The 14,995-nt window shown below is 47.6% G+C and overlaps 2 protein-coding genes across 2 annotated transcripts in view; one reads left to right on the top strand and one right to left on the bottom strand.

The window, feature by feature from the left end:
• Positions 1-6,789, bottom strand: part of LOC133353864 (collagen alpha-6(IV) chain-like) — a 177,198-nt gene extending 170,409 nt beyond the window's left edge. Inside the window, exons 1-3 of the mRNA XM_061570339.1 lie at positions 6,557-6,789; positions 6,252-6,383; positions 5,948-5,996 (exon numbers count right to left, since the gene is read on the bottom strand). Of these exons, the coding sequence (XP_061426323.1) occupies positions 5,948-5,996; positions 6,252-6,259 (57 nt within the window). The 5' untranslated portion in view covers positions 6,260-6,383; positions 6,557-6,789. The remainder of the gene's footprint in view (positions 1-5,947; positions 5,997-6,251; positions 6,384-6,556) is intronic.
• Positions 6,790-8,702: 1,913 nt separating this feature from the next.
• Positions 8,703-14,995, top strand: part of LOC133353890 (collagen alpha-5(IV) chain-like) — a 134,829-nt gene continuing 128,536 nt past the window's right edge. Inside the window, 1 exon segment of the mRNA XM_061570383.1 lies at positions 8,703-9,013. Within this exon segment, the coding sequence (XP_061426367.1) occupies positions 8,918-9,013 (96 nt within the window). The 5' untranslated portion in view covers positions 8,703-8,917.

Raw genomic sequence — 14,995 nt, 5'->3', positions numbered from 1 at the left:
GGGCGGGCGGGCGGGCGGGAGGAGAGGATGACTGGGAGGTGGGAATGGGCAGTGCGTCTGTCTCAAATTATTCGCCGAACTGTCTCGTTCCACCGAAATGTTGCAGTGGGTAACAGCACAATGGCGTGCATGTGTAGAACCCGTGAAACTATTCACCCTTGGCACTCCACCACGGGGAAGAGCAGTAGAGTCAATTATGTACTGAATGGAAACGGATAGACGAATGCGAAAGGGAAGGGAAGCCGGGACAGAAGTGCCCAAGAACGGACACGGCTCAAGATGAACAACGGGGGAAATAGAAGGAGCGTGTGGCAGGCAGAAGGAAGGAGAGGTCGAGGGAGGGGAGAAGAAATGGCCAGGTCAAGATGCCGGGGATGAGATGGTGGTGACAATGAGAGGGGAGGGAAGAGGGAGGAAAATTAAGAAGGGGTGAGCTGCGGTGAACTGCAACGGAGCAGTATCTGTTTTCATACTCTTAGTTCTTTCGGTAAAGTCACGTAGGTAAAAAAATGAAATTAAAATTAATAAAAATAAAATAATAAACTCACGACGTTTCGGAGGCAACACAAGTCTCCGTCATCAGGTGGGACCGTCACAGCCAGATTTGCTGCATCAAGAGGCCGCTATCGTATTTTGTTTAATTTTAATTTCATTTTTTTACCTACGTGACTTTACCGAAAGAACTAAAAGTATGAATCCTTGCAGTCACGAAAGCTTCAAATCTAGAAGTATCTGTTTTCTCAGGGGATAAGGAGAAAGGAGGGAATCAGAGTAGGGGTTGTGCAGACACAAGTCACGTGATGTACGGGAGGCTTGAGAGCTGATTTCGATGGATGGCTGGTTGGCCACCCACCTCATTATTGGCCCTGGGCCTCATAACCCAGTCTGTCAAAAATGTTTCGCGCGAGTGTTCCAAAATATTCTCTTTCATACAAAAATGATAACTGCGGCGATTGTGTCCCTCCGTAAAGTGGTTCCATTCCCCAAGCTTTGAACAAAAGTGCATTCAAAGCACCTCTTTGTACGCATTTGTTAACACGTGTCCGTCACAAGAGTGGCAGATGCACAGCTCCGCACTATATTTGGTCATGGGACTACCGCTCTTGCAGTAAAGCATGCACGGTGTGTTGAATCTGACAGAAAAATCTGTATAACCCAAAATGATCCAAAAATAATAATATTTTCTTTTGTATCGTTCTTTGCCACCACTGGTTATTGCAATAACTTTACGCGCGTCGAGCATTGTGAAGGCATTCGTGGACGCACTCGTGTCAAACGCTGTCACGCACAGTGTTCACACCTAGGGCGAGTGGTTTGGAGGCTGAGAAGGCAGCTGTCGCCATTAATCCACTCCGCAAAGTCCGTCCTAGTGCTGGTGGCAGTGGCTCGAGCAGAGAGGTTGAAACAACAACAAAATAATCATGTTGACCGCAACGCAGAGTGCCAAACGAAATACGATAGCGGCCATCGTATTGACTGCGAAGACGTGCGTTTGAGTGTCAAGAAACATGTCAGTGGGCTTGGGTCTAGAAGGGACAATGGGCAGGGGTCAAGGCGAACAACAGAGTGCCAGCTAAGGGAGTAAATGGGGCACCGCGGTGGTGAGATATGAATTACTTCGCCTGGAGTTGCATGTTCTGCCCGTGGTCGCATGGAGCTTATCGTCTCTGGTACACCAGTGAGTCTAGAAAAAAGCCATCTTATTAAGTCATTCTTTCTCTTGATCTGTAGATAACCACAGCCGCTAATACCAGAGAAGGAAATATCAGTTTTAAAGCAATGTGCAGCTCCTCGAGTATGTATGTAGAACTGCTGTCGCGCCGTACGTAACCAACCATGCTAATCAAAGGTGCGGGGGAAGGACAACAAACTAAACACAAAAAGCAGTTCTAAAGAAATGAGTTTTCAATCTAGATTTAAAAGTGGATGGCTCTGGTGGATTCCTAATATCGAAAGGAAGAACATTCCAGATGGCACTGGGCTCTACGCCAGTTCCAAATGGGTATTTCTTCATCCGGTGACTTGACGCCAAAAGCACAAATGTGTATAAAATTGAGAGATATGAAAAATAGCACAAAAATCTGGGATTGCCTCATAAACATGCAGTAGCTCTTAGAAACACGAATGCCAAAGGGAGTGGCATGGCCCTTGCGACCATAAAAAAAATCTGTATCTAATTTTTACGGACAAGACAACCCAGTCTGCTACCAACCAGAAACAGATGACTACAGCTGGGGTTTCTGTATGATGTGTTTTATCTGCTGGGAATTATGCACGCTTCGGTTTACAAACAAGAAAACGTGTTTTTAATTTAAATTGATTGTGTTATTTAGCACTGAGCACACATGCACCTACTGACCTAAATGTTGCAAAAAAGGAAGAAAATGCAATATCATAGCATGCACGACATATTGTGCAGATTGCATTGGTCACTTGCATTGCTGTACAAGTATTACCGTGTGATTTTAATATAATTTAACATCATTAAAATCTAATTTAAAATTGGCAATTAAAAAAACACATGTCAAAGGGCGTAGTAGTAGTCGCGAAGGTGGTTTATGCGCTGTGCTTTGAACCCAGTAACAGGCGTTCGATTTCTGGCCACGGCTAACATCAGTGGTGAGTAATAACCAGAGGTGGGACAAAGTCATTGTTATGCAAGTCCAAGTCGAGTCTGAAGTCATCAAATTCATGACTCGAGTCTGACTCGAGTCCAAGTCACATGACTCGAGTCCACACCTCAGAGGTGGGACAAAGTCATTGTTATGCAAGTCCAAGTCGAGTCTGAAGTCATCAAATTCATGACTCGAGTCTGACTCGAGTCCAAGTCACATGACTCGAGTCCACACCTCAGAGGTGGGACAAAGTCATTGTTATGCAAGTCCAAGTCGAGTCTGAAGTCATCAAATTCATGACTCGAGTCTGACTCGAGTCCAAGTCACATGACTCGAGTCCACACCTCAGAGGTGGGACAAAGTCATTGTTATGCAAGTCCAAGTCGAGTCTGAAGTCATCAAATTCATGACTCGAGTCTGACTCGAGTCCAAGTCACATGACTCGAGTCCACACCTCAGAGGTGGGACAAAGTCATTGTTATGCAAGTCCAAGTCGAGTCTGAAGTCATCAAATTCATGACTCGAGTCTGACTCGAGTCCAAGTCACATGACTCGAGTCCACACCTCTGGTAATAACCAAAACCAGTCCTGGGCCACCCCCTTTAACCCCCTCCACTCACCAGTGTGGTGAAGTATGGTCAAACAAATGCGATGGCCAAAGGCATGGAAGGTCTTCATCCAATAGTGGATTTAAAAGTACTGTAATTTCCAAAATATGTTTTATATGTATGATGAAATGAACAAAAACGAACTCTCTCATGATTTTCATGTGCCACCAATTCTACATTCTGACGGCTACTTTGTTTTAACTTGCTCTACAGAGCACATTCCAAACACGTCATAACTTAAATGCATTCCAAACATTTACGATTGATCGATCCAACACAAAACAATAATTATTTGCAATAATACTGGGAGTTAATGCCCAACCCGATAAGAGGATGATTTCCCCGAGGGGTTAAATTATATGTAACACTTACCTCGCTAAACTGGGTGAGTGCAAATGTGTTTCAGTGCCCTTGGGGCGATTGCTTCGTAGTTATTTTTCATCTTCAAGGAGGCCCTCCCAGTTCCTCGTAATGGGTGCGATGCAGATATCTTACACATGTTCGACTTTTTTTCCCACAGTACACGGCCAACCGTGCTAATTAGAGTTGCGGGGGAAGGACAACAAGCTAAACACAAAAAGCATTAACAAAAAATGAGTTTCCAATCATTATTTAAAAGTGCATAGCTCCAGTGGCTTCCGAATATCGGAAGAGCATTCCAGACGGCCGCAGAAGCGCATCTGAAAGCGCGCGATAATGCGGTGACCGCCATCTGTGTTCGATGGTTAGCCAGAAGACCGCCGCTGCGAGGATGACCATGGGTAAAGCTCACGTGGATTTCAGCTGATACCGAGTGCGGAAACTTTGGGACGCAAAGCCTCTGGGCAGTGGGCAGTGGGGCTGAGCTGGCTGGACACATTGACACGTTTTCACATCAATCACGGGGAACCGTGGATGTGCGTCGTCCCTGCCCCAGGGCTAGAGCTGGACGCTTTTAAAACTTAGGGCACCACCCAGCCAGCCACAAGCCGTGCTGCTCGTGAGGTCTAAAGGATCACGGGGGGCAAATACCGCTCCCCAAAATACCACGCCCAGGTGTTTAGGGTGGCCTCCAGTTGAACACCATCGGAGACTGCCAGGGCTCCGATGAGATGTTAATTACAGCTCATCGGTTTTTTCTTTGGTGAGCATTTATTACAAGAATAATAATAATCAACAGCCCTTTGACAAATGTTGCAACATGGGGTGTTCAGTTTAACACGTAGATTGTAAATGCTGTGGATTCACTCTTCAACACACCGGTATGCTGAATTAGTAACTATTTGGCGTTTTGTTTACGTGACAAATGCCTTCCTCTTCTTGATTCTTTCGGTAAAGTCCCGTAGAAGGGAAGTAATAAAATAATAAAAATAAAACATAATAAAATAATATAATAATTACTATTTTATTATATTATTATATTATTTTATTTAATTATGTTTTATTTTTAATATTTTATTACTTCCCTTCTACGTGACTTTACCGAAAGAACCAAGAAGATGAATCCCTGCAGTCACGAAAGCTTTAAATCGAAAAATGCCTTACTGATTGGCCCTGTCGGGTGGTGGAGGTGTTCGTTAAAAGGCACCACAGTTCACGATTTGAAGACTTTCAAGGAAGTAAAGTAATCGCGAAAATAAAAATCCTGAAACAAAGTTTAAAACGCACAACGGCATACCAATAACGTTCACTTTGAAATCCGTTCCGAGTTGTAGGTTCAATTGGGCCCATATTACAAAACAGCATTTCACTTGGGATTCCATCCCATTGCATTCGAATTGTTCACGCCTGTTTATTAATTCATGAAGGGCGTCTCCTACCCCGCCTACGCAAGGCGTGTCTCGCCCGGCTATTACCATATATGAATATTCATCACGTGGGAGGATCGCTCGGAGTTTTTTTACGTTTGGATACTCCCACATAACTCGAGACTTAGACAAGATCTCAGATCGGTTTGTGGACACTTACACACCTCTCAAAACAGCAACAAAAGTTGCAATTTTTTTTATTCCGCCCCCCCCCCACTCACCCATTGATTAAATACGCCAAACATTCATATTGCATTATTGTTCGTAATAGTACGCACAATACCCACGAAATCACACCCTTCACTTGCTTGCTAAGTGCATGGTGACTGACTACAGTACAGTATATGATTCACCCTCATGTCATCGTCACACACACTACACAACCCGTGCAAACGTCTCATCATGAAGCTGAATTATTTACAACCGTGCATTTCGTGGATTAATATATTCGTAGTCCACAGCTACGAACATAGCATTGCATTGGTCTGATGTCACTTGTAATACGTTCATACATACCATACATAACGTAGGTCGCTGTGGGTGCATGTGATTGTAACTGTCTCTTAACTGCCAGGAAAACGCTATTACATTGCACGGGCGACGATTGCTGATGATAACATGACCACTGACACGGATGACATTCACACAGACACATCGCAACTGTCATCTACATGAGTGATGCTGATGGGGCAATCGTTGGCGCACCGCACTACGCAGCCCGGATGACCGAGTTCAATTCCAGCCCACGGCGAAACAATCGGTGGCCCCCCCACTCTTCGCCAACGCGGCACTGACCAGCGCGGTGAAGTATGGTCAAACAACCCCCCCGTGACCGACGCGGCCTTCGTTCAGCAGTGGAATGACACCAGTCTGCATATCACGTTAACGTTTTGTTGTTGCACGGATAACGGAGGTTGTTGCAAGTGCTTATACTCACCGCATTGGCGGTGCTCGTGCAGATTGCTAACGCGAACAGCACGGCCACCCTGTAAGCCGACAGACAGTGGGGGGGGGGGGGGAGGGCAGTTTAAAATAAATACATCACAAACACAGCAAGTATTACCGTCAACTCGCACAGGACACCGGGCATACGCTCATCGTGCCGTCTGTGATAACGTCGTTTCTCTCGACGACTGATGCTGAACGCGGACAGGCGAAATGGGTTATGAATACATTAAAGAAGGTTCACCGATGGATGTAACACACACGCACCGACATACACACACCAACCCGCAACTCACCACCGCATCTTTGCGAGCCTCTGCCGACTGCGAGGAGATGCCTATGACTCTCTGCTCGCCTCTCCTCTCCGGTCACCGTCGACGCTTCTCCAGTCTGCCGCTGCTGTTGAACGACTGACGTTGTTCGGCCCCCTTCCAAGGGAACAACACACAGCAGCAGCAGCAACTTTCGTGAAAACAATCGGAGCCGACGGCGTCTATAAGTTCACGAGTAAAAGTTGTGCGGCGAGCGAGCGAGGAGAGAGGAGAGAGAGGAGAGATCGCACCGCGCGCGACGCACGGAGAGAAGGGAGATATACGCTCACCGATTTCACCTCTCCACCCAACAACCACCAACAAAACTCCCCCTCCTCTGTGTATCACGAAACGACTCCAGCAACACGTTCACAAGAGGTTCTCCCGAACGCCCCCCCACCCCCCCACCAGCCGTATACGCCGATTGCAGAACGGCGAAACGTGCGCGCGCGCGCGTGTGTGCTGGTCGAGGAGTTATGGAAGGGCAGCCGAAGCGAACAGCAAAGTTCGCAAGAGGAAAGGAGCGGTGGGGTGGTGGTGGGGTGGTGGTGGTGGGGGGGAAGAGTAAGAGACAAGCACAGCTCCCTCCCTCCCACGCTCGCAAGCCCGCAGCACGGGAGGAGGAGGAGGTGGGTGGAAGGGGGGTGGACACGTCACGTAGAGAGAGGCCAGCCAACCCGCAGCGGCACACTCAGTGCGCACGTTCCACAGAGAACACACAGAGACAGAGAGAGAGCCGGGGAGATGATGGCTTCTAGATTTGAAGCTTTCGTGACTGCAAGGATTCATACTCTTAGTTCTTTCGGTAAAGTCACGAAGGTAAAAAATGAAATAAAAATTAATAAAAATATGATGCAGCAAATCTGGCTGTGACGGTCCCACCTGATGACGGAGACTTGTGTTGCCTCCGAAACGTCGTGATTTTTATTGTTTTATTTTTATTAATTTTAATTTCATTTTTTACCTACGTGACTTTACCGAAAGAACTAAGAGTATAGATGATGGCTCGTGCACGCCCGTTGTTCGTCGTGAGCCCCGCGGTTGAATCCGCTGCTGGACGGAGGCTTCAGACGACGGATCAGACCCTAGCGCCCAAGCCCCGCTCCTTGAGCTGTCGTTCCGTTGCGATGATCGACCAAAGCGCAGAGGCAGCGGGCATCGCACGGCTACACGTGTGTGGCACGCGTGTGATGAGGGCGTTTGTTATTTAGGCATTGGGGGGGGGGAGAGATACGTTGTGTGTTATTAAATGTATCTAATGCCATGCGGATCTCCGTTGAAAAAAAAATCACGTTTAAGATGTTACCTAATCACAATTAAAGAGAATTCCAACTTATCACTACGGATTGCAAATGATCTCTGGCTCATATATATATCAACATTTGACCAAACATAGCAAGTTCTTGGGGTATGATGTGGACTGCAGATCACGTCTATAAACTGCAGGGCTGTTTAACGTCAAGTTTGTAGAGGTGCGGCAAAATAACATGTTGTATTGTACTTCTATGTTCCGCCGTTTATGCTGGCCCCGGCTTCACCAACCCGCCATGACCAGCCGTGAACTGTGTTCACAAGGGGTTCATACTAAGCCTAACATCATCAAGGAAACAACACGTGGCAATGATCACACGTTTTAAGTTCACACGTTGAGACTTACATAAAATGCGAAGCATATAAAACCCATGCCAAATCAAACCCAAATCACAATGCAACTGACAGTTTGCACCCATTGTGTAACCTTAGTTGACCGTTACAGAACAATGCTTGCTATACTTTAGAAAGGGGTTTAAAGGGTTTGCGCTTAATGGGCGCTGAAACGCATCACCGTCTCACACGTATGTTGGACTTCTTTCGCACCGTACGTAGCCAACCGTGCTAATCGGAGTTGCGATAACCGCAACATCTCACCTCGAATTCCCCCTTTATCCTGCGGCAGTCGAGCCCAGGACCCCCCCCCCCCACCGCACCCCCGTGGCAAGCATCTTTACGCAGCACGAGGTGCTGTAGTAATTCAATCTATTCACGAAGTTTCGTCCGAATCCACAAACCGTTCAGCCAGCAAACCCCTACAATTTAATCGCGTCGAGCAACCAGAAGCGACAATACCAACACTCACAGACACACGAAAAAAACTTGCCGCTCCTGCACAAAAAAATGATGGTTTCGGACGAGGTGTTGAAACAACTTTGTTGCGAGCAAATTAAATCGGGGGGGGGGGGTGGCGGTGGGGAATTGGGGGGGCTATGTGTGTGTTTTGGAGGGTGGGGGGGGGCTGTGTGTGCGCGCAGCACAGCGCTCGGCAGTGTGGGTGGGGTCCGATGGTCGCGGTGAGTGGGAGGAGGGAAAGCCTCTCCTCTCCTCCCTCCTCATCCCCCCCCCCCTCCTCCACCTTCTCTGTGGCCACTCATGGAAGCACGGCAGCGGGGGGGGGGGGGGGGGGGCAAGCAGCCGCGCGAGACGAGCTACACGAGCAGAGAGAACCAGCAACGGAGTCGAAGAAGAGCCGAGGCGAAGCTGAGACGACGCAGCGCGCACAGAGCAGTCAGATAGGTGGCCGTGAGAAGTGTTCGCAGACGCGTAATCAGTTATGGTGCGGGCTTAAGTTGCTACTGCTGCTGGTGCTGCTCGAGAGAAAGAGAGAAACTACTGCCATGGCCATGAGTCGACACGGCGTGAGAGCCAAGCTGTGGGCTCTGGTTATCATGGCCAACGCTTTCGCCTGGCTCATCACCGGTGCCGAGTCCGCGGTAAGACTGTGTGTGTGTGTCTCTCTCTCTGTGTGTGTGTTTGTACATCCAGTCTATGTATATTTGTGTGTGTCTGTGTGTGGAGGCATCACACGAGCGTGTATCACTGAGCTTGGCTGAGCACATACGACACACGTCTTCGCCATCCGTCAAGCAAAACGTGCATATATCCGCGCGCGCACAGACAACACACAGACAACACACAGACGCGCACAAGGTATTGGGATCATAACGCGGAGAAAAGTTTAATGAGACGAGATGACACCCCCCCTCCCCTCCCCCCAGTGCCGTGGCGATGTTCGAGAGTAGCTTTTTCGTTCGGCGTTTCGTTTTTCTGTAGTACTTGGTGATGTGAGCGTGCTTAGCGGTGATCCTTTAGACGTGTCCGTGTTAGTGGTGCTGTTGTACAATACGTAGGTAATTCCTTCAGCGCATTGGGTACAATTCAGGATTTTGATCCTCCGTGAAAGAATGTAAACGCTAAATCATAGCACCGCCCCGCATAAAGCTGTCTGCGTGCAAGCGAGCCTTCGTCGGATGATTGAATTCGTGTTATCTATTCAGCTGTAGCGGTCTGCCTATGGCCGTTAACCTTTAGTATCGCTGCAATCTTACGTATGAATATGTTCATAACTCTCATTAGACATGGTCGATCCACTGCCGGATGGAAGCCTCCCCAATCACCCGGGGAGATAGTGGGAGGGATGATGAAATCCGCTAGTGCGCAGTAATTAGGTGGATGATTATTAAAAGTATAATTAGACTTTTATGACATCACCGCTCAATGAGAATTATCTCCTCGCATTCTTAAACACAAAACGCAGATTATAATTATTACACTTTGATTGACATCAATTTGCTCCTACGCAGCTAGCAAAGCGCGTAGATACAGTCCAGCACATCTACCTGGTGTTATAAATGAAAGCAAGATGTACAAAAAGAACCTTCCAAAATATGCGAAATATGCACGCGTGACTCACGGCTGCATGCACACTTATCGTGGCGTGTGCGGGGATATTGCGACTCGAAGGGTGTACCGATCAGGGCAAAGGCTTTTCTGTCATGTACTTTTAATAATAATACATCCCTTAAAATCCAATATCCGCTTTGCTTTGGGTGATGTGATTTTAAACACGTGTGTTGACTCGCGGATACCTATTCATGCTTGGGGCTTACTACCTCATGATCGAACGGGCAAGCTCTTGGCAGTGCACGTCAACTTTTGTGAGCAACATCAACCATGAATGCCATCAGACAACAAAAAAAACACAAAACCCCAAACTCTGTTGTAAACCTCGTATTTACCCGCGACGGAGCGGTGGTACAGCGACTGGTCACTCCGAGTTGGATTCCAGACCACGGGTAACATTCGTGCTGAGTGATATCCGAACAGCTCCCGACCAACCTACACTGACCGGCGTGGTGAAGTATGGTTAGACTACCCCCTCCTCCCCCATTTACCGACATGGCTTGGGTATGTATGTATGTATGTCTTCTTGGTTCTTTCGGTAAAGTCACGTAATAATAAATTATGTTCTATTTTTATTATTTTATTACTTCCCTTCTACGTGACTTTACCGAAAGAACCAAGAAGATGAATCCCTGCAGTCACGAAAGCTTTAAATCGAAATATGTATGTATGTTGAACTTCTTTCGCACCGTACATAGTCAAAGCGTGCTACTCGGAGCTGCGGGGAGTTCCCCTCATCCATTGGTGGACTGAGAATGGCTGGAATATATGCACGTTTTAATTATTGCAATTACACATTGAAAGATAGCTGTCAATATGGTTTAGGATGCAGATTTGCAGCGTTAGGGTGTTCCTCTGAAGCTAAGCAGGCGTTGAGCCTGGTTCGTACTTGGATGGAGAGTCCATCAGTGCTTGCCAGGTGTTGTAGGCGTGGAGCTGAGGCATGGCCAGGAAAATGGCAGTGCTGACATTCGCCCCCAGCCCTGGTTTCCTGCCACACGAAAGCCAATCACTCGGTTCATGGGTTTGGTCACACATCCCAGTATGGCATGCACCACATGAACACGTCTTGAGACTCACTGAGGCTTATCTGGGATTAATATGCAATGTATGTTGAACTTCTTTCGCACCGTACGTAGCCAACGATGCATGATGCACACGCTGTGAACGACCATGCATTTTCTGTAGCGCGCAGTTGCAAGATGTACGGTTGACTACGTACGGTGCTAAAATAAGTTCAACACAGTATCTTCATTCGGGTTTTACCAAGTCCCTGTATAGCGAGCCGAAACACAACCAATGTCACTGCCCTGTAAAGCTTCTCGTTAGCTCAGGTGAGTGGGGCGCTACTTAAACCAAACCGGGTTTACGTTGACTTTTTTATGTTGCAGTTTCATCGTTTCTCCTTCAGTTTTCTCAAAAGGCACAACGGACAGACAGCAGCAGGGTGGAGCATTGCTTGCGTTGCTGTACTCTTTAAGATACATTGCTCTACTTGTTCAAGCATAAAAAAAATATTTGTTGTTAAGTGGCATGGCACGATGGCATTTTCGTTTTTCCGCAGAGCGTGTGTGGCTTTTCAGACCGTTCCCTGCGTTATTGGAAAATGTGTAAGGCTGGTGGGGGTGATGATGATGATGGTGGTGGTAGTAACTGTGGGTTGGCTGTCTCCGCCTACGAGGTGAATATGTAAAAGCTAGGCGTGGCTTTGTGTCCTCTGTTCAATATTCATAACTCAGGGTGTGGTTGGGGCGTTCACTATCTTAATATAATTATTAAATACATCTACTCTCTTTATGAGAAAGCAGGTGAGAGCCACGGGAACTATAACTGCAATAAAGTAGATGAGTTATCAAAATGCATTGCGTTTTGTAATCACCAAGTCAATGCTTTATTTAATCTTCCAAACCTGAACGAGTTGATTTTCGCTTGAGCACTGCATTGTCCTCCCGCGGCAAGAGACTCTTAATCTTAACAGCCTCTCAACTGGCTTTTGAAGAAAGAACATCGATTGATTGATTCTCAAAATTCCCTGCACATTATATCCTCATGGGGGGAGCGGTGGCAGAGCGGTTAAGCGCACTGCACGATGATTCCCGGTCGCGGCTAATGGCAGTGGCAAGCGAAATCTTCACCGATACCCTCCCCCCTTCACCAACACGCACTGGGCAGCATGGTGAAGGGTGGTTAAACAAACTCCGTGACAGCGATGGCACGGGTAGGCCTTCAAACCATCAATGGATTGACAAAGGGCTGCATATAATTATTAATATTCTTAGACCGCTAATCCCCTCGTTGATAAAACCCCGTGGCGCCTGCAAAAGAATGTTTCCATATATCTTGTTTTTTCGAAACACGTGTGCTTCTTGTGTACCAGCTACATTAAAGTAGGCATTCCTTTCAGTTGCAGTGCGTTAAATCAAACCGCAGAACAATTTGTGGCATTTTCAAAGTTATCTTTGCACAGAATGTCAGTGCAGAGTGAGCCTTGCCCTTTGATTTAGCTGCTTTAGAAGTTTGACATGGTGGGTGGTAACATTTGCGGTGCAGCTGGCAATTGCACTTTTCCCACGGGGCATGCTCTGTCTCTCGATATCCTCGGGAAATTGTGTTACTTTTCGGCAGGCATAGTTGGCTACAGCTACATGTTTTTTTTTCCACTGGACAACTGAATCTTGTCGCGGCCGTGCTTATTAAATCTAGACTGAAAAAGCATGTCCTTAAGAACTGCCTTTTGTTTTTACTTTGTTGTCTTTCCCCTGCACATACGATTAGCGCGATTGTCTACACACGGTGCGAAATAAGTTCAACATGTCGTGCATACAATAGCCCAGACCATACGTGCCTCAGGGAGGCACCGGGATGGTTTTTTTTCCCACTGCAGGAATCGAGCCGTGCTACTGACATCACACAAGTGAACGAGCTCATACTTGGCTCAGGGAGTCATTAGGACTTTTTTTTACACTGCAGATAACCTAGCCGTGCTACTGACATCACACACGTGAACGAGCCCATGCGTCGCTCAAGGAGGCACCAGGATGTGTTTTTTCACTGCAGGAACCGAGCCGTGCCACTGACATCACACACAGTGAACGAGCCCATACGTGACTCGGGGAGGCATCAGGTTGTTTTATATTTTCCACTGCAGGAACCGAGCCGTGCCACTGACATCACACACAGTGAACGAGGCCATACGGGGCTCAGGGAGGCACCAGGATATTTTTTTTTCCACTGCAGAGAACCGAGCTGCGCCACTGAATGAGCCGAGACCCATGACGCCGTGTTGGAGTTGAACCGACTGACAGTGCACACGCAAGGAGTCGTTATCCCCGCCCGTCGGCTCTGCTCGGGCTCCCAGCCAAGTTGAGATGTCTCGTGAGGCCAGGAGCTCAGTGCGGGGATGAAGGCACCCCCCCACCCCCCCCCCCCCCGGAGAGATGGGATCGAGACGATACCGCAGATGCCTCGTCGTCGGAATGAAACATTGTCTATTGTGCGGAGGAGCTATAGCCGAGGGGGATAGCGATGCAAGGTGACTTCGTTTAACGCACAAGACGGCAGGGGTTCTAACCACGTGCTCTACCCACGGGCTTAGATGTTGTTTCCTATCACGCCGCTCCCTCGGCTGCAGTGTCTCTCCACTGAACGGCACCATTTTTTTTAAACATCTAAAACATTTTTGGACATGTTCAGAGTGTACTGTACACGGTGGCACATTTGAGTGGAGACGTAGACAGTTAAACTCACGTTTCCCGGTGAGCCAACAACTGTCGCCCTTCGCTATTCGGATTTGCAAAAATGAAATTGAGGATAATGTCTTCCGAGGGTGCAAAGAATTGTGATGTGTGGATTCACCTCGCTTAAGGACATGTATAACATGTAGTGTAGGTGTCAGTTTATTGCTTCTGCTCCCACTTACTCGGGCAACCCCTTCGATGTTATTGTAACAGTACAAAGTACATTACGTGGGAACGATACATTCATTTCAGTATCGAAATAGTCACCTTTGTATACCTGTCCTGTATGCCTGTCCACAGAGGTTTTAGTGGGGGGTTGGCTATAGTCTATTGTATGCCCCTACGGTGTAACCAGTTGTGTGGGTGACCGCCTTCTTGCCCAGACCCATGAAAAAGAGCTTTATAGCTAATCGGATTCCTCCAGTATAAATATATATTTTGATTATGTTGCTGTCCATGGAATCAACTCAAAAGAGGACCTGCACAGGAGCCAGTCGCAATCTCAATGCCCTCCCACGTATATAAACAACTGTTCTGAGCACACTGCTCATAAATACATTCAGACGTGGCTTTGAATTCACTTTGATTATTTTTTTTCTCTTTGGCCATTCCCCGCTCCCTTCAGCAACCAGTACTGACCTATTTTCGGCCAGTCGGCACGGTGTAGAACGGCCAAACAACTCCCACGACCCACGCACATAGCAAGGGGAGGCTTTCATCAAGCAGTCGATCACAAAAGGGTCGTATATTTTCCTTATTTATTTGGCCATTGGCTGGCCTGCAAGAACCCACTCGCACTATCAAGCTCATTTGGAAGCCAATGCGGTTTGGGGGAGGGGGGGGTCGATTGAGATGGCATGGGAAATTGAGGCTCGGCTCGGCGTTGGAATGGTTGCTCATAGGACAGCGCTGCCTCGTTGATAAATGTGACTGGACATCTGTGAAAAAGCTTCGTAGCTCATCGGATTCCTCCAGTCCAAATTAAAGATTCTGATTCTGTAACACTGACATTCGCTCGTGTAAAGGGGGGGGGGGGTGATCTGTGAGTCCGCTTAAAGTCCAGATTGAGACCACATGAATAGTGCCACAGTCCAGTAAACCCGCCATGCCGGGTCTTGATGGCAATGCCATGGGTGAGAATCTGGCTTCCAGCCAAGCGCACACCTGATGACTATGCAGGCATGCTGGGCAGATTAAGATCGTCTTTTTTTAACTTGTAAACTTCTGGATTTTGGGTCTGCAAGTTTTCCTTTGTTAAAGATTGCCATGTATTCC

This window comes from Lethenteron reissneri, chromosome 45, assembly GCF_015708825.2.
Source record: "Lethenteron reissneri isolate LAM-NWPU_2019-01 chromosome 45, ASM1570882v1, whole genome shotgun sequence".
NCBI classification, from domain to species: domain Eukaryota; kingdom Metazoa; phylum Chordata; class Hyperoartia; order Petromyzontiformes; family Petromyzontidae; genus Lethenteron; species Lethenteron reissneri.
Note: the sequence above shows the minus strand (reverse complement) of the source record. Positions and strands in the feature narration are given on the sequence as shown.